We start from the raw sequence: 21,569 nt of genomic DNA, 5'->3' as shown, positions 1-21,569 counted from the left end.
TAACTACCAAGAGGCAGCTTTGCACATGTGAGCTCACACACACTGACAGAGTTCTGTTCCTGCTGGTAACATGTTTTTTTGAGAGTGCCCCTTCAATTAAAGTGCCCGTTAAAAAAGAGATTTTGCAATAAGTTTATAAAGTGCGCAAGGGGTCCGACAAACTGCTTGGATTTCAAAGCACACTGCAGATATACTGCACGTGGTGACAAGTCCAAGTGACGTGAGGCAGTCTACCTGAAGGCTTGTAGACAGCTACATTCCTGAGTCAGATTGGGACTTGTCTCTAGAATTATGCTGCACTTTTCCTGCTGAAATGCAGCAGAAAATGCGATGCGTCAACCCAGGAATGGCAGTAGAACTGCACCCTGGCATATCAAACTGGGCGGGGATAATGGTCATCTTGATTCCTCATTTTATCAGCGGGAAAAGTATTAAAATGATTATCTAGGAACAGACTGAACTTCAATCAAAACTGGTATTAAAATCTGGAAGCAATGTAGCTCCTTTTAGCTACATCATTCAGATAGTGTGACAGCAAGGTGTTTGTGGATGAGATTATGATGACTTTTTCCACATGCGGCCTGAAGATTATCTGCCTGAGTGATTCTCCATTAGAAGCGTGACTCCTAGTGGGGTCTGATGTGACTACACAAGAAGCAAGCAACTCCACCTGTCTCTCTTGTGTTTCTTCCCACTCTTCTTTTTTCTCTCTTTCCGTGACGATGAGGAACTTTCGCAGCTACAAGAAAAACAACACGTTTAAAACACAGTTGTTCATTTCTAGAGGGATAGAATTGAAAAGCAGAGAAGTTATGTTTAATTTATATAGAACCTTGGTTAGACCACACTTGGAGTACTGTGCACAGTTCTGGTCTCCAAATTACACAAAGGATATAGAGGCATTGGAGAAGGTACAAAAAAGATTTATAAGTATAATATTAGAACGAAGAGGTTATAACTATCAGGAAAAACTGAACAGGCTGGGGCTCTTTGCTCTAGAAAAAAGAAGGCTGAGGGGTGACCTAATAGCAGTCTTTAAAATTATGAAGGATGATAGAGAAGATGTTTCCACTTGTGGGGGAGTCAAGAACTAAGGGTCATGAATATAAGATAGTCACTAATAAATCCAATAAAGAATTCAGGAGAAACTTCTTTCCCCAGAGAGTGGTTAGCATGTGGAACTTGCCACCACATGGGGTAGTTGAGGCAAATAGCACAGATGCATTTAAGGGTAAGCTAGATAAGCACATGAGGGAGAAAGGATTAGAAGGTTACGCTGGTAGTGTTCGATGAAATAAGGTTGGAAGAGGCTCGTATGGAGCATAAACACCGGCACAGACCAGTTGGGCTAAATGGCCTGTTTCTGTGCTGAAAACACTTGAAGATATTGTCAGTGCAGAAAATACCGGTCAGGAAAACATCTTGCGGGCATTGCAATTTTACTTGGAACAGTGGAAGATGAATCGGCAGTTCTCAAACACTTAAGACTTCTGATGCATTGAGCATTTCTTTAGGGACTTTTTTTTGGGTAGGGAATTTAATTTGCTGCCATCTGCAAAACTGACAGAGGACCAAATTAGATTACAGTTGTAGCTTCCCTTTAAATGGATGGGTCTGGGGAGGTGGAGAGAGAATTTACAAGGGGGGTAACCTTAAAATTAGAACTAGGCCGTTCAGGGGTGATGTCAGGAAGTACTTCTTCACTCAAAGGGGAGAGGAAACCTGGAACTCTCTCCTCCAAAAAGCTGTTGAGGCTGGGGGTCAATTGAAAATTTCAAAACTGAGATTGATAGATTTTTTGTTAGGTAAGGGTATTAAGGGATATGGAACCAAGGCACATAAATGGAGTTGAGATACAGATCAGCCACAATCTAATAGAATGGCGGAACAGGCTCAAGGGGCTGAATGGCCTACTCCTGTTCATAGGTTCTGAAAGAACTAAAGGTAACAGCCTTAAGGAACACTTTGACTTTGGAATACAAAGCTTAGTGTACCAGTTAAAAGAGCAGCTGCAGGCCCCTTAATGATGAATCTGCTGAGTACGGTCCTCCGCTATAAAGGCCATGATGGTTCCAGCTTCAATCCCTGGTGTGTACTGAGTTAGCTGATCTCAGCCTAGGGATACTTCAATTAGTCTCTGCAACCCTGGGATAGGATGGGGAAAAAAAAACACTCTGCCAGAGGTGAGGTTTTATTTTATTTTTATGGGGCTCCTCTGGGATCCACAAAAAGCAGCTGGGCCCTTAAGAATGGACCACCCCCCCGCCACCCCGACCTACCTTTTTCCAGGCCTGGAGCACTCGTTTTCCACCCACAGCCCACATGTTAACGAAGCCCTGCTTTCAAAATGGACCAGACCATCTAGCCAGCACTATAGGGAGGTCGGTCAGTGGAGGGAAAATCTACCCCCCTCCCAATTGCTACCCTTTGCGCTCAGCTGGGAAATGGTCAACACTGGGGGGGGCAGGCGGGGGTGGAGGCCCGGATCGCCTCACGTGCGATGGCCCCCGTGGTCAAATAGCTCATTAACACTCACAATGCTGGTCTGAATGTGAAGAGTGGGGTCACGCAGGTGTGGTACCGGAAAGCTCTGGGCTCGATGGAATCCTTTAATCACTTCCCTTCTCCCTGCGTGGACCAGTGGCCAGAGGGGGAAGAAAAGCAATAAAATTGGAAAAATAAAACTATTAAAAATAAAAAGCAGCTCTGAATCTTTTTAAAAAAAATAGTAGAAACAGTTCACCGTTTGTAAATGTTTGCTTCCTGTTAACAAATGCTCTCACTCAATACAGGCACCCTCCTGATACGTCCTGGTAATTTAAATTAATTCTTTCGCTAGCATAACTGTATTTCACTGGGTTTTTGTAGTTTGATAGGCTGGGCATTGTCAAGTTCAGAATTGCAAAACCTCCTCAACTGTTATCATTGGACATAAAGAAACGGGCATCCAGGCATTAAGGATACCCAATGGGTAGAAAATAAACTGCTACAAAAGGCAATACTTTGAAATACCGAACACAAGCTCACAATCAGTACAAGAACAACAATCCTTTATCATAACTAGTTTTAGCACAAAACTCTTTAATGGCATGACTACTTTTTGAAGACACAGTGTCCCTGTTCATTGATCTACTTAGGCTGCTATAGCTGTCAATAAACAAAAATCAGATGTAAAAATGCATTACATGATTTCTCAGAAGGCCCTAATAAACCTGCCTGATGTCTGTGGTATTACTGTGCTTTTTTCTGGCATGCTTTGATTAAAGGAACATTGTTGTCCCTGAGAAATATCCTTCCCCACATCAAATTTGATGTTCATGCTTAGCATCTGATCTTACTCTCACAGGACAGTGCATGGGCATCTGATCTTACTCTCACAGGACAGTGCATGGGCATCTGATCTTACTCTCACAGGACAGTGCATGGGCATCTGATCTTACTCTCACAGGACAGTGCATGGGCATCTGATCTTACTCTCACAGGACAGTGCATGGGCATCTGATCTTACTCTCACAGGACAGTGCATGGGCATCTGATCTTACTCTCACAGGACAGTGCATGGGCATCTGATCTTACTCTCACAGGACAGTGCATGGGCATCTGATCTTACTCTCACAGGACAGTGCATGGGCATCTGATCTTACTCTCACAGGACAGTGCATGGGCATCTGATCTTACTCTCACAGGACAGTGCATGGGCATTTTTAGACACCAGTGAGCAAGGACATGTTCCTCTTGGCTCCGATAATTCTACCACTTGGAATGGATACAGCTATGTCCCCTCATATACTGGAAGGGATCGGACTCCATGTGAGTCCAAATGCAAGGGGTCTGTATTGCGATTACTGTAGATCATTATGAATAAACTCAATATAACTTTGTTTAGGTCATTTGAGTCCACAGCTTGATTTGTTACTCATCACTGGTACAAAGTGGTGCCAGAAGATGTTAAAGTGCAAATCAAAATCCTAACCTCTGCAGAGCAAAAGTCTATTTTTTACACCTCGGTCCGCCACAGCCCAGCTTTTCTGATGGCAACTGTATTTAACAATTTAATGAATAACATCATAGAAGTTAAAATGGCAAGCAACCCTTTTCACCTTTTAAAACACCAAATTGATGCAAGGCCAGAATAAACAATAGTCCATACAAAAAGCATTTTAATGACTTGCCTATTCAGACCTTTAAATGGGACACTGTTTCTTCAACACACTTGCAACATACGACTTCCTCGCTATGACCTTGTCGCTCTTACCTTCGCTCTGATCCAGGTTTCCTCTTTTTGCTTGCAATTAACAATGTGAGAATGAAGTGAAACAGATGAGCAACAGTGATTAGAAAGAAAGGAAAGCCAAGCTTCAGTTCCTAAACCACCCAAATTACGAGAAAGCAACAAACCACTAAAATATGTAATCTGCGGCCTCATAAGGTGCACAGAAGCATCAGTTAGCTGATGTTCACAAGCAGGCGAGCATACTTCGGGAACTGCACTGCTGGCAACTTTTCAGAAGCCGCTGCTGATAAGAAAACCAGTGAGGACTGAGACCTAGCACTGAAAACAAGAATAGGACTGAATCCTGTCAAACACCTAGTTGACAAAACCTTTGATACTTGGAATTGGGAAACGCGCTCGCATATATAATCATTTCCTTCACTGAATTAGTCTAAATAAAAGCAAGATCACTTCCTGTCCCAACTGTGACTTATCAGGCGAGGTCAATCCCTGGAACAGCGTGTTCTGCAAACTCTGCTGCAGAACACCCATGGATTTTCTGTCATCGTTTAAGCTTAAAATGATCTGTCAGTGCTGTACTGGATGAGCTGTGCAATGGCATTGTACAACCTTTCCCTATTTCCTGCCCCGGTCTGGCAGGACAATTAACATTAACATATACATCATTTAAAATTGCTTGGGTTTATTTATGTCCCACTGTTTCCTGGGGAAATTTGGCAGTCAATTGACTATCCTTAATGCGCTGAGCATTGCAAAATAGACAATTAGGCAAATGTTTGTACTTGCATCAGGAGTTTCATGCAACTTCTGATGATCTGATAGCATGCAGCGTCATCCTGGGATCAGGCCTGCAGTTACTTGGGGTTAATGATATTGCAGTTGAATTTGAATGTGAAGCTGAGCTTCCTCAGACTCTAGTCTAAGTTTTTTTTTCTGGATAGAAATCACAAAGTTGCCACATCAAAATCCAGGAGTATTTATCACCCAGTGGTAACGCTCAGAGAGATGGTGCTGGATTTGTATTGTGATGAATGCGATCAACTGAATCGCTATGAGTTACAATGTAGACAGACATTCCGAGCCATTGGAAGAGTCCTTAGAAACCACTCCATTCCAAGGTCATATTAAGTTATTTTGAGTCCTCTGTTTTGAACAGACTATCAGGCTTCCATTGTGTGTCCCAATGATCTTTCCAAGTCCTCTTAGTAACATTAGGAACAGGCGTGGGCCATTTTAATCCCTCGAGCTTGCTCCACCATTCAATTAGATCATGGCTGATCTGCACCTCAATTCCATTTCCCACCTTTGCTCCATACCCCTTGATACCCGTACCCATCAAAAATCTATCTATCTCAGTCTTGAAAGCTCCAATTGTCCCCGCATCTTTCTACACACTTAGTTGTACACATGGTTAGTGGAAACTACAGTGTACTTCGGTGGCTCAACAGTCTGCAACTGGCTTATGTCCAACATTACAGATTTGATCTCTTCACTTTCATTTCTATCGATCTATTTTGAGTTCTAGTGGATCTCACTATATGGAGCAATGCTGACTAAAGTTAACCCCACTCCAAAAAGATTAGTTTTAAAATATGTCGCTTATTCTGCACAAAAGGGTCTGTGCTGCTAGATATTCCTCTATATTCAGCTATTTCAATTTACATTGCGGGCTGGGTTTTTAGAATTCCTTTACTGTGGATGCCTGGATGCAGCAGCTAGCTGACTTTCTTTAAGAATATTTGTGGACATGTATTTAATATGACCCTAGCACACTGGGATCCATTTTACCAAATGGTTAGGACAATTGTAATAAAGTACTGCTCAAAGTGCTAAAAACCATTAAGCAGAAACATTTTAATTTGCTAATTACTGTTATTCAATCTTGGGACAGTTTCATTCCTGTTCCGATGCATTTAATGGGTGAGACAAACTAAGAATTTACTTTGATCTTCAAAATCTCCTATTTGATTTATCACTAATTCGTGGTAATAGGCGTTCGGTGAGCAATCGTTCCTACCATCAGAGACCGTTACTAGGAACTGACTGAAAAGAAAAGTAAGGATTTCAGATTCTGTTTTGTTAAACAGATCAGTTAATGTATTATATCATTTTCATTATTGCACTCCTTTAGTATTGTACTGTGTCTTCCTGTTTCTATGTTATCTCTGCTGTAAATAAATTTGACCAAGTAGTTTTAGATTATCTGTAATTTGACCCATTAAGCCTCAGTATCATTCTGCAATGCAGGTTCAGCAGAATCATACCGGGGCTTAGAGAGTTAAATTATGAGGACAGGTTGCATAAACTTGGCTTGTATTCCCTTGAGTATAGGAGATTAAGGGTGATCTGAGCGAGGTGTTTAAAATGTAAAAAGGACCTAATAGGGTAGATTCAGAGAAACTATTTCCTCTGGTAGGAGAATCAAGAACAAGGGGCCATAATCTTAAAATGAGAGCTAGGCCATTCAGGACTGAAATCAGGAAGTATTTTTTAACACTCTTTCCCCCAAAAGGCTGTGGATGCTGGAGCTTTCAAGACTGAGATAGATGGATTTTTGTTAGGTAAGGGTATCAAGGGATATGGAGCAAAGGTGGGTAAATGGAGTTGAGGTACAGATCAGCCATGATACATTGTATTCCACTGTTACTTTCATAAATAATAATATTATATAGTTATATAGATTTTCAAGAACAATACAGCTAGTATGCATTTCCTGTTTGTGACACTTCATCTTTCCTGTCTGTCACAGACTCTTTAAACAGTCCAAGGTGGCAGCTGTGTTGTAAATCACTTTTTTTTACTATGGCTTATTTGCTCCCTAAGTGAAAAAATAAAATGGAGGAAAATCAATTTGATGCTTCCCAGAAGTTAGCTTCTCTTTTCTTCAGATATTATGATTTTGTTTTAAGTGAAGCTAAATTTCCAAAGCGCTGCATAGGGGCTCAGCACTGAGGGGGGGGGAGGAAGGGGTTTAGCTACAGAAGAGACAAATTGAAGCTTTTGGGCTATCCACCGCTTGGTTGATGTTGAATGGAGAATTTCATTGGAGTGCGAATTGCAAAGGGAGGGTCTTCACTCAAAGTGGCCACTGAAAAGGCTGTAACTGCACTTGAACTGGGCAGTAGAGGTCTGTGCTCGAAGCTGGCATTGAAAGGGTGGGGCCTGCACTTGAAGGTGGGTTCTCCATATTCAACTGAAACTTCCATGTAAGACCATTTTTTTTAAAACCATAAACAAAAAATTCTCCTCTCGACTTCCCAGTTTAAATAATTTTAGTTTGAACGGGCAGGTCTACTTTTAGTTTGTGAAGTTTTGGATGTGCTTAAGGAAGCGTCAGACAAGGAACATTTGTGCCTCATTACGCCCCACACCCTGCCAACCATCTGCTGTTTACTTCACCATTCGCTTCTTTAAAGTCTTACATGCAAAAGGGATTATGGAGGCAAAGCGTTAACTAATTGGCTGTTGAACATAAAGAAGTAGGACTCCACAGATAGATAATGTGGATGTGTTCCATATAATTATGGATTCTTTTTTTAATAAATCATTAGTGGCCTCCTCTCTGGGGCCCTGTGCATCTTCAATTTCATCTGGGAAACTAGCTGAGATGATGTCACCTTTTGGGAGATCTTCTATTGCTTCTTAACATGAACATCTATCTGCCAAGCATCTCACTTCCCTGTTTTCACCAAGTTTTTGTAAAAGGTTCATCAAAAATTCAGCAAAAACTGAGAGGAAAAAGAAAGACAGATGGCTTGCTCTTCATGAATGCTTTGAACACAGATCAATCACAATGATAAGAAGGGATGGCATTTCAAAGAGCTCTCCTATCCTGTTATATAGCTCAGTGAATCCATTCCAGGATTCAGCTCCTGAAATGGCTCCACATAGCAGCCCTGTAAATGAGAACACTTTGAAAATAAAAGACAACAAAATAAAGTTTTGTTTAAAAAAACCTGTATCTACTTGGATGTTAAGTATCTATGGTTAAAGTTAGAGCTTTATTCCCTTTTTATGACTTCCTATTTTATTTATACAATGTTAATACAAAGAGACATTTACCGGCTTTTGTAGTGCCCGGATTTCTTCTTCTTTTTCTTCTTAGGTGGTGGTGAGGGAGAACTGCTCGATTTCCTTTTCAGACTTCATCAGCATCAACAGCATGAGGGTGGGGGGAAGACACAAACATACAAAAGTTAATTAGTGCGGGATAAGAAACCTTTACATTGAATTTACAGCACAACCGGTCTGTGCCAGTGTTATGTGTCACCCGAGCGTCCTCCCCCCCTACTTCATCTAACTCTATTAGAATATCCTTCTATTTCTTTCTCCCTCATTTGCTTATCTAGCATCCCCGTTAAATGCATCTATACTATTCGCCTCAACCACTCCATGGCTGATCTGTATCTTAACTCCATCTACCTGCTTTGGCTCCGTAACCCTTAATACCCTTGCCTAACAAAAATCAATCAATCTCAGTTTTGAAATATTCAATTGACCCCCCCAGCCTCAATAGCTTTTTGTGGGGGAGAGTTCCAAATTTCCACTACCCTTTGTGTGAAGAAGTGCTTCCTGACATCACTGAACAGCCTAGCTCTAACTTTAAGGTAAGGGAAGGGTTAATCAAACTGTCCTGAAGTATGCTAGTACTATTGATTTCTCTTTAATTTGTAGTAATAAAGTTATTCAAAATAATGAGGGGGTTTGATAGAGCAAATAGAGAGAAACTGCTTCCTATTGCAAGTGGGTCAGTAACCAGAGGTCATAGATTTAAAATAATTGGCAAAAGAGCTAGGGAGGAAATGAGGAGAAATTTTTTCACACTCAGGGTTGGTAAGATCTGGAAGGCACTACCTGAAAAGGTGGTGGAAGCAGATTCCATAGGAACTTTCAAAAGCCAATTGGACATGTACTTGAAGAGGATTAATCTGCAGGGTTATGGGGAAAAAGCTGGAGTGAGGGATTAAATTGGGCAGCACTTTCAAAGAGCCAGCACAGGCACGATGGGCCAAATGACCTCCTTCTGTGCTGTAAGATTCTAGGTTTCTAATGTTAATCTTCCCTGCTTAAAGGCTAAAGGTTAAGTCAATTTAAAAAACCACTGGGCTATTGGGCCAGGACTGACCCTACAGCAATGGTCAGTTTTAGGATGAAGTAATAAGAAACTTAATTAAAAACATGCCATTGCATTCTGAATCATTTGATAACAGTGTGGGAAAACAGTTAGTTTTGCAAAGGAAAACATCTGGGCCTACATCATCCTTTTTAATTGGTATGAATGATACAGAAACAACAACAGACTTATAATTAAAGGTTTCACTTGGTAGAATAGCAATTATATGGAACAAGACTGACAGTACTGATAAGATAACAAAGTAAGGGAGTTATACTTGTTAGCTGGATGGATGGATGAAAAAAGAGCATGTTAAGTAAGGAAAACTAAAGTTATTGATAAGGAATAAGTCAATTAAATTCTCCTTGTATGTAGTTGTATTTTAACTTTTATATAATTAAATAGTGTGGATTATCAAAGAGGGAGTAAGCAAAATGTATAAAATCTGGCAGTTTGTAACGAGTATTTGGATTCATGAAGGTCTGAGATACTGAGAACTGTAACACATTTGAACCCCTGACCAACCATCATTAGGTGAGACTGAAAGTACTACCTTTCTATTGCATGTACTGTATGCTTAATAAATCTATGACGACTGGTTCTCAAGATTTAAGAGCCTTATTGAAACCCTTACACTAACAGTTTGGCTTGCTGAAGGTGACAGTTCAGGATCATCAGAAACCTAAAATATTTGTATTTGATCGTTCAAATTCATTTGGAAGGCAAAGTGTCACAAATGCTAACTAGTGCTCGTACCCAACCAGCCAACCATACGTCCACTAGTATATGGTGCTTGGAAAAACAAATGAAAAAACTAATTATTCGAAGGAGAAATCGTTCTGTGGAGCTAGGAGTTAAAATGAGGTGGGGAGGGGAGTGGGGGGAGCAGTGGATTTAGAAATGTAACAGACAAGCCTGAAGTAGTTAAAGGACAACTTTGCCCAGCACTGACTACTGAACATTACTGCCTTGCTTTAACTCACTCCTGTCTCTCTGTCAATATTTCAATAATTATTCTCAAGAGATTAAATAAATTAGATAGTCTCTGGGACAGTAAAATCTGTACATGGTCCATTGGAAGGAGCAGGTTCCATGGGCCAATGACACATTATTCTTCTAATGTCCTCGATTCCATCATCATTGGTAATATTCACATAGTAACTTATTAACGGAACATTACAGCAAGTTGTATTTATATAGCGCCATAAGCATAGAAAAAAAAAACCCACGGCGAAGAAGACAGTGAACAAGTGTGAGCCTTAGAAGAGATGACTGAAAGCTTGGATGAAAAGGCAGGTTTTAAAATTCTTTTGAAGGTGGACAGAGAGGTAAAAGTTAGAACGTTGTGGGTTCAAGTCCTACTCCAGAGACTTGAGCACATAATCTAGGTTGACACTTCTGTATAGTACTGAGGGAGGTGCCGTCTTAAGGATGAGACGTTAAACCGAGGTTCCATCTACCCTCTCATATGGACGTAAAAAATCCCACAGCACTGTTCAAAGGAGTTATTTTTGGTGTGCCAGCCACCATTTATCCCTCAAACAACACCTAAAAACAGATTATCTGGTCATTTATTTCATTGCCGTTTGTGGGACCCTGATATGCACAAATTGGCTGCCAGGTTTCCTACATTACAACAGTGCCTACACTTCATAAGTGCTTCATTGGCTGTAAAGCGCTTTGGGATGTCCTGAGGTCACGAAAGATGCTTTATAAATGCAAGTCTTTCTTTCTTTTACTAAATGTGTCTTTTCTCCTACTCTTTTCAACCTTGGTGGTTTCCTGCACTACAGGTCCTAGCATTTCATTTAGTTTCTCAAACCAGACATTGCAAGACTCAAATGAGTTTTTCTGTAATGTCAGGTGGCAACAATAATGTTTTAGTGGGTGCTCCAATTGCATTGCTAGTAAGGTTTTATACGTAGGAATGCTCCCTCACTGAGTAGGACTCCTTTTCTGCCCACACTTGCACCTCACATCCACTTAAAATGTTTCTCACAATTTCGAAGCATAAACTGCAAATCCCATAATTGCCAGGCTGCGATGATTCACACGGACAGAATGTCTCACAACACCCTTTATCACCATGGTAATTGTAATTTATAGGCACTAAACCTCAGTGAAACAGGTGGAGTGCCTATTATGCCATTGTCAAAATTTGCCAGTAGCTGCATGTTATAATTTTACCAGCAAGCATCCTTTAAACTGAGAGGTAGCTTTCCATTTTTAGGTTTATGGTCCAGGCTTGAATGACTGAAAAAGGAAGATTGTTTAGTTTATTCTAAATTTAGCTTTGATTTTGGATTCTGTAAAATATAAGGTACTTGTGCATTCTAAGCTGATTGTGATCGTGTCCAAGACCCTAAATAGGAACACTAGGAAAGATGACCTTCCCATTAAATAATCACAGAGAATGGTTGTACTCATGGCACAAGACCCCATGCATCTCTCCCCAGCCATTGTGTTTGTCAGAAGCACCATGCAAAAGTGGACACATTCCTCTTATCTTCCTTCCCACTGCTATCAATTTCCACTCTGTCCCTATTTAACTAGCGGGTATTGATTTTTCCTGCATCACCAGATCAACAAGGTTTGGACTCTTACTGCCCAAACCTGAACTGCAGTCAAACCAATGACTCCTAAAGTGAGAAGTAGTCCAAGAGTTTTACCATGCAGGTAGAGGGGCAAGAACATATAGCAAACAAAACAGAACTCATGACAGTGTTTTGCCATACTTTAAGAGAATTCTCAGGCATACAATGGGATTTTTCTACCCTGAAATTCCAAGAAGTCAGGGTCAAGGCACAATGCTGGAGCAGTGTGCGGGGAGCTTTAGTCTAAGTGGCTGAGAATATCATGACAGGCACCTGATGTACTGTATATTGGAAGGCCGTGCTTCAGAAAATCATGTGTGGACACCTGAGGCTTACAACGTGCCAGAGGCACTCAGCATGCAGGGCAGGTGGTGAGCATAATAAAGGTTTTGCGGTAGACTCATTAGGTTCTCTGACTTTAACGTGAATGAGGTTGTCACTCCATAATGTGAAGAAGTGCCTGAGGACTGCACCAGTCACATTCAAACGGAATGGGTGCCAAAGTGGAGACTGCATTGTTTGAAAAAGAAATGGACTCCCGCTGTTGCCTGGTGACCCCCCCCCCCCCCGATACCAGTACCGCCCAGCCCAGCGACCCTTCTCCGTACTCTCCTGTCCTGGGCCTGATGCCCCTTTTCCCATGCTGGGCAGATGTCTGGTGCAAAGCGGGCAGCTAGCAGCCCTTTAGTGGCTGCTGGAACACAATAATGTTTCCGTGGCGTGCCCGGTGTGGAGATGTCCCTGGAGTGCTGGCAAATTTTGCAAATGAGCTGACCTTACATGACGCGTGAGAGCCGACCATTTGGGTACAGACGCTATGGGGTGATTTTAACCCCCAAGAGCAGGTGGGTTGGGGGCGGGTGGGAGTTGAAAATAGTTGTTTATTGGGTGGCGAATGCAACCCGGTTTTATTTCTGGGTTTAACATCAGCGCGGAAAAGTACAGGCTTCCCACTGGGAATGCAAAGTCCGAAAATTTTGCGGTTGCGACCCAAAAAACAACTATTTTCAACTCCCACCCGCCCCCAACCCACCCGTTCTTGGGATTAAAATCACCCCCTATGTGCCTTGAATCCTATATCTATCACTTCATTCCTGAAATGGGAATGCTTGATGTTGACAATTGATGCCAACAGTGGAAAAGTATTCCCATCCACAGCTCTGGAAGACCTCACCTTGATGATCATGAATTGCACCCCATTCTGGGGAATCCAGAGCTCATTTCCATTTATCTTGGTGAAAGTATGAATTCAAAATAATGCAAATGATGACAATGAACCCACTCACCCTTCAGGCAAGTAAGTTACAACTTTTTGTAACTCTACAGTTATTTGCTATGCCCCTCCACCCCTGTTGGCAATTCCATGTAGACGTATGAAGCTCCCCAATGGCTGAGTGGGTAAATATACTGCCCTATATAGAATAGGAAGGGACTAGGTTTGACGTGTTGAGTTAGCTAATCTGAGATGGGGTGGCTGCAATTGGCCCAGTGGCCAGGGGTTACGAAAGGGAGAGAGGAACCAAAGTTTCCACTCCTGAATACCATCCCTTGATCCCTACCCCCCTACCTGGAAGGGGTGCATGTGTGTGTGTGTGTGTGTGTGTGTGTGTGGGTGGGGGGTGTATGTATACTCTGGGCGAGCAAAAGGTCAGGTTCAGCTGTGGCACCTACGCCCCCCCATGATCAAATAGCGTGCCAACATCCACTGTCTAGGCTCACACTTAAGGAATTTCACCTGGATGAGGTACCAGAGTGCGGCCTGCACCTTGGAATCTTATCCCAGCTCCAATCAGTGCCTTGAGAGGCGGAGGGGAGAAAAGGAGAGAAAAATGGTGAAAGGGCAAGGAATTGGGGTTAAAAAAAATTGGATTGTCATAGCTAATAAAATGGCAAAGCAGGCACGATGGGCAGAATGGCCTACTCCTGTGCCGACGTATCTATACACACAATACCTCCTGTGGTGATGATCATGGTAATTTGAATGGTACACTGTTTTACAATGGCAGGAACATTATATCAGGCAGCACAAAACATAATATTCTCTAAGGTTAGAGTTGTGCCGGAGCTGACTTGTCCCTCTAAAGTCACAGAGTCCCATTCTCATAAATCCTGAGGTCAAGTTGGTTAGGGAAGTCTGCGTGTTGGCTTGTGCTCATAAATTTCCAATTCCAGGTCAGAAGAACGCAGCACGAAATGATTGCTTTTGTTTATTCCCCCTTCACTTTTGAAGGAGAACTTCTAAAGTGTGATGGATGTGTTTTGAATGCACAAAAAAACACACTAAATTGGTTTTTGTGACTTCTAAAATGTCACTGCTCACCTGTCCAGGCAGCATTAGCTCTGACGCTGGAGGGCTGAATTCAGATGATCAGTCTGATGAGTCCATCTCTCTTTCTCTCTGCAGAAGGACATGTTTCATTTCATCCCATCCCCCCCCCACTTCCCATTTCTAATTAGAATGTGGACGACAATATCTTGGCACCCAGCTGAACACCATCTGTGAGCTCATAGGAGATTCACAAGCAAATATCTCACAAAGGATTTCAGCAGTCCCTTCACCTGTCAGCCTATGTTCCAGTATTCCGTTCCTCTAGTTCCTGTCAGGATTTAATAAGAAGGGATCATGCAGGGCTGCCAAAATCTAGATTAGAGATGCCTATCCCAAAGATTGAGTGAATTGATATTAATACAATCACAATTTTAAAAAATGGAATGGTATGCAGCAGCTAAATCTCACCATATATTTTAAGGGAGCTTCATATGTTATGCCTGAAAAGGTTATTCTTCATCTGATTACTTGTAACAGTATCTGATTATTTGAACATTTATAGGGTAAAATGGTATACAGTAATGGTGGAAAGACGTTTCCAACTTATGTTTTAAAGGTATTTATGTTTCTTCCCCCTGCCCATTTTAAAGGTACCTCTCATGCACCATCCCTGGCATTTGATCGATTTAAAACAACAATTGGCATTTACTGTATTTACAACTTTAATTTAGAAAAAAACATCCCCCAAAGAAGGAGATATTGGGAGGGGTGAATAAAACCCGATCAAAGAGGTTTACGGAAGGTCTTAAAGGAGGAAATGGAGGTGGAGGAATTTAGGAGGGAATTCCAGAGCGTGAGGCCTAGGTGGCTGAAGGCATGGCCATCAATGGTTGGGCGAAGGGAGGGGCAGGTGCACAAAAGGCCAGAATCAGAGAGGTGGAGAGTTTGTGGGGAGGGGGTTGTAGGGCTGGAGGAGGGAGGGGCAAGGCCGTGAAGAGTTTTAAAAATCAGGATGAGAATTTTAAATTAGAGATTGTGGGAGAAGGGGAGCCGATGTACAGCTGCAAGGGCAGGTGTGACACGTGGGTGGTACTTGATTCGAGATAGGATACAGGCAACAGATTTTGGATGAGCTGGAGTTTGTGTAGGATTGAGAATGAGAGGCTGGCCAGGATAACATAAAGGAGGATGGAGGGGACAAAAGCATAAATGAACAGATGGGCTGAGGTGACAGTAGGCGATCTTTGAATCTGAAATAAAAACAGAAAATGCTGGAAAACACTCAGCAGGTCAGGCAGCATCGGCTTTTCTCCTTGTTTTTGCTTGTCTGCATACAGCTTAAACCTATTTTCCCATGGCCTGTAACACAATATTAGGATCCTAGTGTTGAAAATTCACTAAATATAATGCACTGTTTTGAAGGGCAAGCTGAATTATAATGGATACCTCGGTGAATTTGAAGAGGGAGTCCCATCATTAAAACTTGTTAAAAATTCAAACCTAACCGGCAAGAAGTACTTTAAGTTGCTATCTTTGGTGAATTTTTGAGCTCATCAAGGTGAGGGCTGTTGGCAATGAGGAATCAGCATCAGATAAAGAGCAGCCAAATGCAGAATCAAGTTCCCTTAGCTTTGCTCCATTAATGTGCTTTAACTCAACTTCAGAAGAGTGGAGTATTTTCACTTTCCATTCCATCCATCCTTATGGTCTGCAATTGCCAACTTAGACACAGCAGTTATATCAATTTGATCAATAACCAAATCCAGGCCCCAGAGGTGAAGAAACAGCATTCAAACCCACTTTATCATCCAATAACTGGTGGCGAGATCGTTAATTAGTTTGTGTAAGCCTTTAATGTATTTTATATAGTGGGTAGTAAATGCTCTTTGGTTATTTTCTGACCCAGGTGGTCATATGGCAACAGCTCAGCAATGTGAAATGTGCACCCAAGGGAATGTAGGAAGCTGGATACAGAACAGCTGCAATGACCAGTGATTAGCTACTGCCTCGGAAAAAGTCAACTCTCTGCAGAGAGACAGGGGTTTTGAAGTTGTAACTCCAGAGATCTTTGGTTGATGGAAAGCAAAAAAGGGAGCTGCAGGCTCAAGGGGCTGAGTGGCCTACTCCTGTTCCTATGTTCCTAATGCTAAAAGCCTCTGGACGTGCAACATATTGGCCAGGATTTTGACCCGGAGCCGGGAAGGAGGTGGGGGGAGGATGGGAAACCTGGAAGAACATGTTTCCTGGACGTTGTTACAATTTTGACATAAGGACATGTTTTTTGTCCGTCTCCCATCCTGATTGACAGGCTGGCCTCAGTTGGACAGGTGCAAAGAGGATGTGAAAAGGTAAGTCTTCAGGTAAGTTTTAGATTGTATAGATGGGGGCATGGGTGGGTATGGGGACACTGAAGGGCATGGGGTCACGGGGGGGTCCACGATCGTTGGGGGGGAGTCCGCGATTGTTGGGGGGGGGAGTCCGCGATCGTTGGGGGGGGAGGTCCATAATCGTTGGGGAGGGAGTCTGCGATTGTTGGGGGGGGGAGTCCGCGATCGTTGGGGGGGGAGGTCCACAATCGTTGGGGAGGGAGTCTGCGATCTTTGGGGGGGGAGTCCGCGATCGTTGGGGGGGGAGTCCGCGATCATTGGGGAGGGAGTCCGCGATCGTTGGGGAGGGAGTCCGCGATCGTTGGGGGGGGGGGGGGGGAGTCCGCGATCGTTGGGGAGGGAGTCTGCGATCGTTGTGGGGGGGGGGGGAGTCCGCGATCGTTGGGGGGGGAGTCCGCGATCATTGGGGAGGGAGTCCGCGATCGTTGGGGGGGGAGTCCGCGATCGTTGGGGGGGAGTCCGCGATCGTTGGAGGGGGGGAGTCCGCGATCGTTGGGGGGGGAGGTCCACGATCGTTGGGGAGGGAGTCCGCGATCGTTGGGGGGGGAGTCCGCGATCGTTGTGGGGGGAGTCCGCGATCGTTGTGGGGGGGGGGGGGAGTCCTCGATCGTTGGGGGGGGGGAGTCCTCGATCGTTGGGGGGGGGGGGGAGTCCGCGATCGTTGGGGGGAGTCCGCGATCGTTGGGGGGGGAGTCCGCGATCGTTGGGGGGGGAGTCCGCGATCGTTGGGGGGGGAGTCCGCGATCGTTGGGGGGGGAGTCCGCGATCGTTGTGGGGGGAGTCCGCGATCGTTGGGGGGGAGGTCCACGATCGTTGGGGGGGGAGTCCACGATCGTTGGGGGGGGAGGTCCACGATCGTTGGGGGGGAGGTCCACGATCGTTGGGGGGGGAGTCCACGATCGTTGGGGGGGGAGTCCACGATCGTTGGGGGGGGAGGTCCACGATCGTTGGGGGGGAGGTCCACGATCGTTGGGGAGGGAGTCCGCGATCGTTGGGGGGGGGAGTCCGCGATCGTTGGGGGGGGAGTCCACGATCGTTGGGGGGGGAGTCCGCGATCGTTGGGGGGGGAGTCCGCGGTCGTTGGGGGGGGAGGTCCACGATCGTTGGGGAGGGAGTCCGCGATCGTTGGGGGGGGAGTCCGCGATCGTTGGGGGGGGAGTCCGCGATCGTTGGGGGGGGGAGTCCGCGATCGTTGGGGGGAGGGGGGGAGGTCCGCAATCGTTGGGGGGATTGCTGCAGGTTGGCTTGTTGGTCCTATGGGAAGCACTCCTGCTTCTCCGGGCCCACGATCTGTGCCAGAAAGGCACTTACCTGCAGTTTCGGGCCTTTTTGCCTCTTCTCACGCGGTGTGAAGGAGAAGGTCCGGGAATCCCGGCCCCCAGAGGCTAAAGTCGCAAAACCTTTCAAAATGGAGGCCCTCAGCCTCCTTGAAAGGTTTGAGTGACCGACCCGCCTCCTGAGAGTGGGTTGGTCGTCTGCCCCTCATCCCACCCTGGTGAAAACCGGAAATGGACGGGTTGGAGGTGGGTTGGGGGCGGGTCTGAAATTGTTGCAATTTTCAATGCCCCCCCGCCCCCAGTCCACCCGTTTTTCACAGTTAAAATCCTGCCCATTGTGTGTCTAAACAGTTAAGTCATATGCTGTTATGTGCGGAGACAATCGTGTCCATAATGCACTATGTTTGGCCTGCCGACAATGACTTTGCTTAATCACTAGTCTGTGAAGGATAAGAAAGTCAAATAAGAAATATAAGCTATTTGATTCCTACATCTGTGTCTGAACCAAGGGAAAGGTTTGGGTTAAAAACAAATGCCAAATGTAATGTAATCCACCTACCCTCTTATAGTATTCCATGACTATTTACAGTGCAACGTTAGTACCAGGCTAGGCACTTATGCATGTAAGTCTTGTATGAGGCAGAAAGCTGATACATAAAAGGGTAGATTTTATGCATTTGTAGAGTAGTTTTAATGGATGCAAAATACTTCATTGTTCAAACTCCAGATATGTGCTCCCAGCGTGGAAAGCTTGATTCTGGAAGCTATAATTTGAAAAATGTACCCTATAATCCAGCCTCTGTTGAGAAGCCTTGCGTGGAGCACTATTCTTAGCCCAGTAGATATACGTCGATGGCATAAGAATGGCTAAAATGTATCAGGACTCTCATGGAGCACCGGAACAGTTTGATAGCATTCAAGCTCATTAAAATGCTAGCTTTAATTTTAAAACTGTCCCTGTCTTACTGTAAAACAGAGGGAAGGGTACAGAGCCCCTTTGATTACTTCCTCATTGTTTACTTTGATTATTGGAGAATAAGGAATAAAAGGAAAGGACATTTAGTCCATCAAACTTATTCCCAACAGATAGCATACCATCTGCACTGTGTTGGAATTTATTTTATCGGTTGAGGGAGGTGACTAATCACACATGGAACTTCCAAGAAGGCAAATCTCCCCAATTCTTGATGGCATTCAAGAGAAAGTCCAGCGTCTCAATCCAACGTTACACTCTACATTATTCAACCCTAACTGGTTGCGTTCCACAGAGCTATTTCCATGCTCACATCAAGAGTGAAGTCACAATGTTCCCTGTAGTATTTGACCAACTAAGGCTCCACTTACCCTAATAACCTTCAACCAGGCTCTGAAACAGGTATTCATCCAGCTACTTTTAAAGGAACACATTTTAATATAGTACAATGTGACAGGGAATGAATAATGAATTCAGACAAATTGTAAATATGCTTTCATTAAGCTAAATGGTATTAAGCTCTTGTTGGATAACAGATGCACTCCATCAAGACGCCTCATCCTGCATCATTGAAACTTGACCGTAATGAAATTGCTCAGTTAAACCGTCCGACTACAAACCTCAGCAAGTCTGAGTTTTGAACCTATGACCGAGATAAATATAAGCCCAATCGTTCCCCCTATATTAACGTACCTCCGTAAATGTTTCAGCTGCATTTGTAGGTAAGAAAGTAAGCAATATTAGATAGTCCAATACGATGACATCTTCACTAAACAGCGTTATCACATTGGGTTTTACATTTGTCCAACTGTATTCTTGTGATGTAGCTGATGCCATCACCAGCAAACACCCTGGGCCATTTCCAAGCTGTTTGTAAACTTGCTCCAAACATCTGCTGGAACATTGGACCTCATTCCATAAAGTCATCCTTAAGGAGGCACTGCAGCTTTAAGCTTCAGATTGAACTTGCCCCCTTTGTATGATGATAGGGGGTCCAAACCAATGTAAACTAGCCCAGGGTCGGGTAGCTGATGTGACAGCTTCTCAAATATAATTTACAATTGAAATATTTATTTTAAATCCCTGGAGCAAAGGTTCACCACAGCTGCTGGCCTTTCAGCTAGATGGGGTTAAACTGTAGTTTTCATATCAAGTAGGGATCAACTTTTAAACTGGTTGATCACCCTGGGGCAACATGTAACCACTACCCCTGTACAACTGAGGAGAGAAATTACAAATCTATAGAAGCATGCCAGACACAGAATGTGGTTTACAAGGATGGCGATGAGGTCTGTTTCGTGATCTGACCCCTGCCTACCTGTACTCTCTCCGATCTTCCCTCTGACTAGTGGCAGCTTCTCTGCTGCAGCAGTCAGGGTGGAAAACACATCCATCTGTGCAGCTTCCCCCTGGTCCCAGGCATTCATTCTCGTTCTCATTAACAGCTGCCATCTGATGGATCTCATGAATGCTGCGGTGCGAAGGATAGAAAGGGTTTCAGGAGGAGGAAGAACGCACTTTGTACAAATGCAGAAAACAAAAGGCCTTGCGGGTTTAAAGTGGCGAGGTTCTGAAGGTTTCACCGTGGCTGCAGGAACTGATTCACATACAAGCCAGCTACTCGCTGCAGCAGTTTACTCCCAGCAGTCAGCACGAGATTCTCACACACTTGTTGTTAAACAGTGCTTTGACCTCGAGAGGAATCCAGGCTTTTGCATAGACAGCTTGCTGCCAGCATCCGCCCATACATACAATCTTGTTCAAACACTCAGTATCTTCAGCTTCAGAACTAAGTGAGTTGGGATTCAATAGATCACTTAAACAACTTAATCATATTGTACAAGTGTCCCAGAAATTATATCTTCAGGTAAATTATTAAAATAAAAATTGCTGAAGGAATTATTCCAGCTCACAAATGACCAATTGCACCCTAGTGTGTTACATGTAACAAATTCATTCGGGGGATAATTTTATGGATATTACAGCACAGGAGTGCATTTGGCCCATTGTGCCTGTATGCTATTAGTTAAAAAAAAACTGAAATTGTACATTGGACATTATCTACATACTTAGTTAGATAGCTATTCTGTGTGCATTGGATTTTATACAAAAGCATAGTGACGCTGGAAATAAACCAGTTAAATAAGGAATGTTTCTATGAGGTACGGCTGCAAGTTTTGAGGGGTTTTGATAGAGTAAATAGGGAGAAACTGTTTCCACTGGCAGAAGGGTCAGTAACCAGAAGACACAGATTTAAGGTAATTGGTAAAAGAACCACAGTGGAGAGGAGGAGAATTTTTTTTATGCAGCGAGTTGTTATGATCTGGAATGCACTGCCTGAAAGGGTGGTGGAAGCAGATTCAATAGTAACTTTCAAAAGGGAACTGGATAAATACTTGAAGGTGAAAGAATTGCAGGACTATGAGAAAAGAGCTGGGGAGTGGGGCTACATAGAATTACATAGAATGTACGGCACTGAAACAGGCCATTCGGCCCAACTGGTCCATGCCGGTTTTTAAACTCCACTTGTTCCTCCTCCCCGCCTCTTTATCTATCCACATCAGAATATCCTTCTATTCATTTCTCCCTCAAGTATCTATCTAGGTTCCCCTTAAATACATATTTTCTTTGCAGTGAGGCTCTGTAACCTGGAGAATGGCTTCTCACCGACCCTGTACAGTTCACGTATTGTTGTTCCTCTGTCCCACAAACCCAACATTAC

At 43.7% G+C, this 21,569-nt stretch overlaps 1 protein-coding gene across 1 annotated transcript in view; it reads right to left on the bottom strand.

The window, feature by feature from the left end:
- The window catches only part of srrm3 (serine/arginine repetitive matrix 3), a 632,220-nt gene that overhangs the window by 63,675 nt on the left and 546,976 nt on the right, over nt 1-21,569 (bottom strand). Inside the window, exons 7-8 of the mRNA XM_068007973.1 lie at nt 8,297-8,377; nt 671-739 (exon numbers count right to left, since the gene is read on the bottom strand). Of these exons, the coding sequence (XP_067864074.1) occupies nt 671-739; nt 8,297-8,377 (150 nt within the window). The remainder of the gene's footprint in view (nt 1-670; nt 740-8,296; nt 8,378-21,569) is intronic.

Source organism: Heptranchias perlo, chromosome 28 (genome assembly GCF_035084215.1).
Source record: "Heptranchias perlo isolate sHepPer1 chromosome 28, sHepPer1.hap1, whole genome shotgun sequence".
Lineage (NCBI taxonomy): Eukaryota > Metazoa > Chordata > Chondrichthyes > Hexanchiformes > Hexanchidae > Heptranchias > Heptranchias perlo.
Note: the sequence above shows the minus strand (reverse complement) of the source record. Positions and strands in the feature narration are given on the sequence as shown.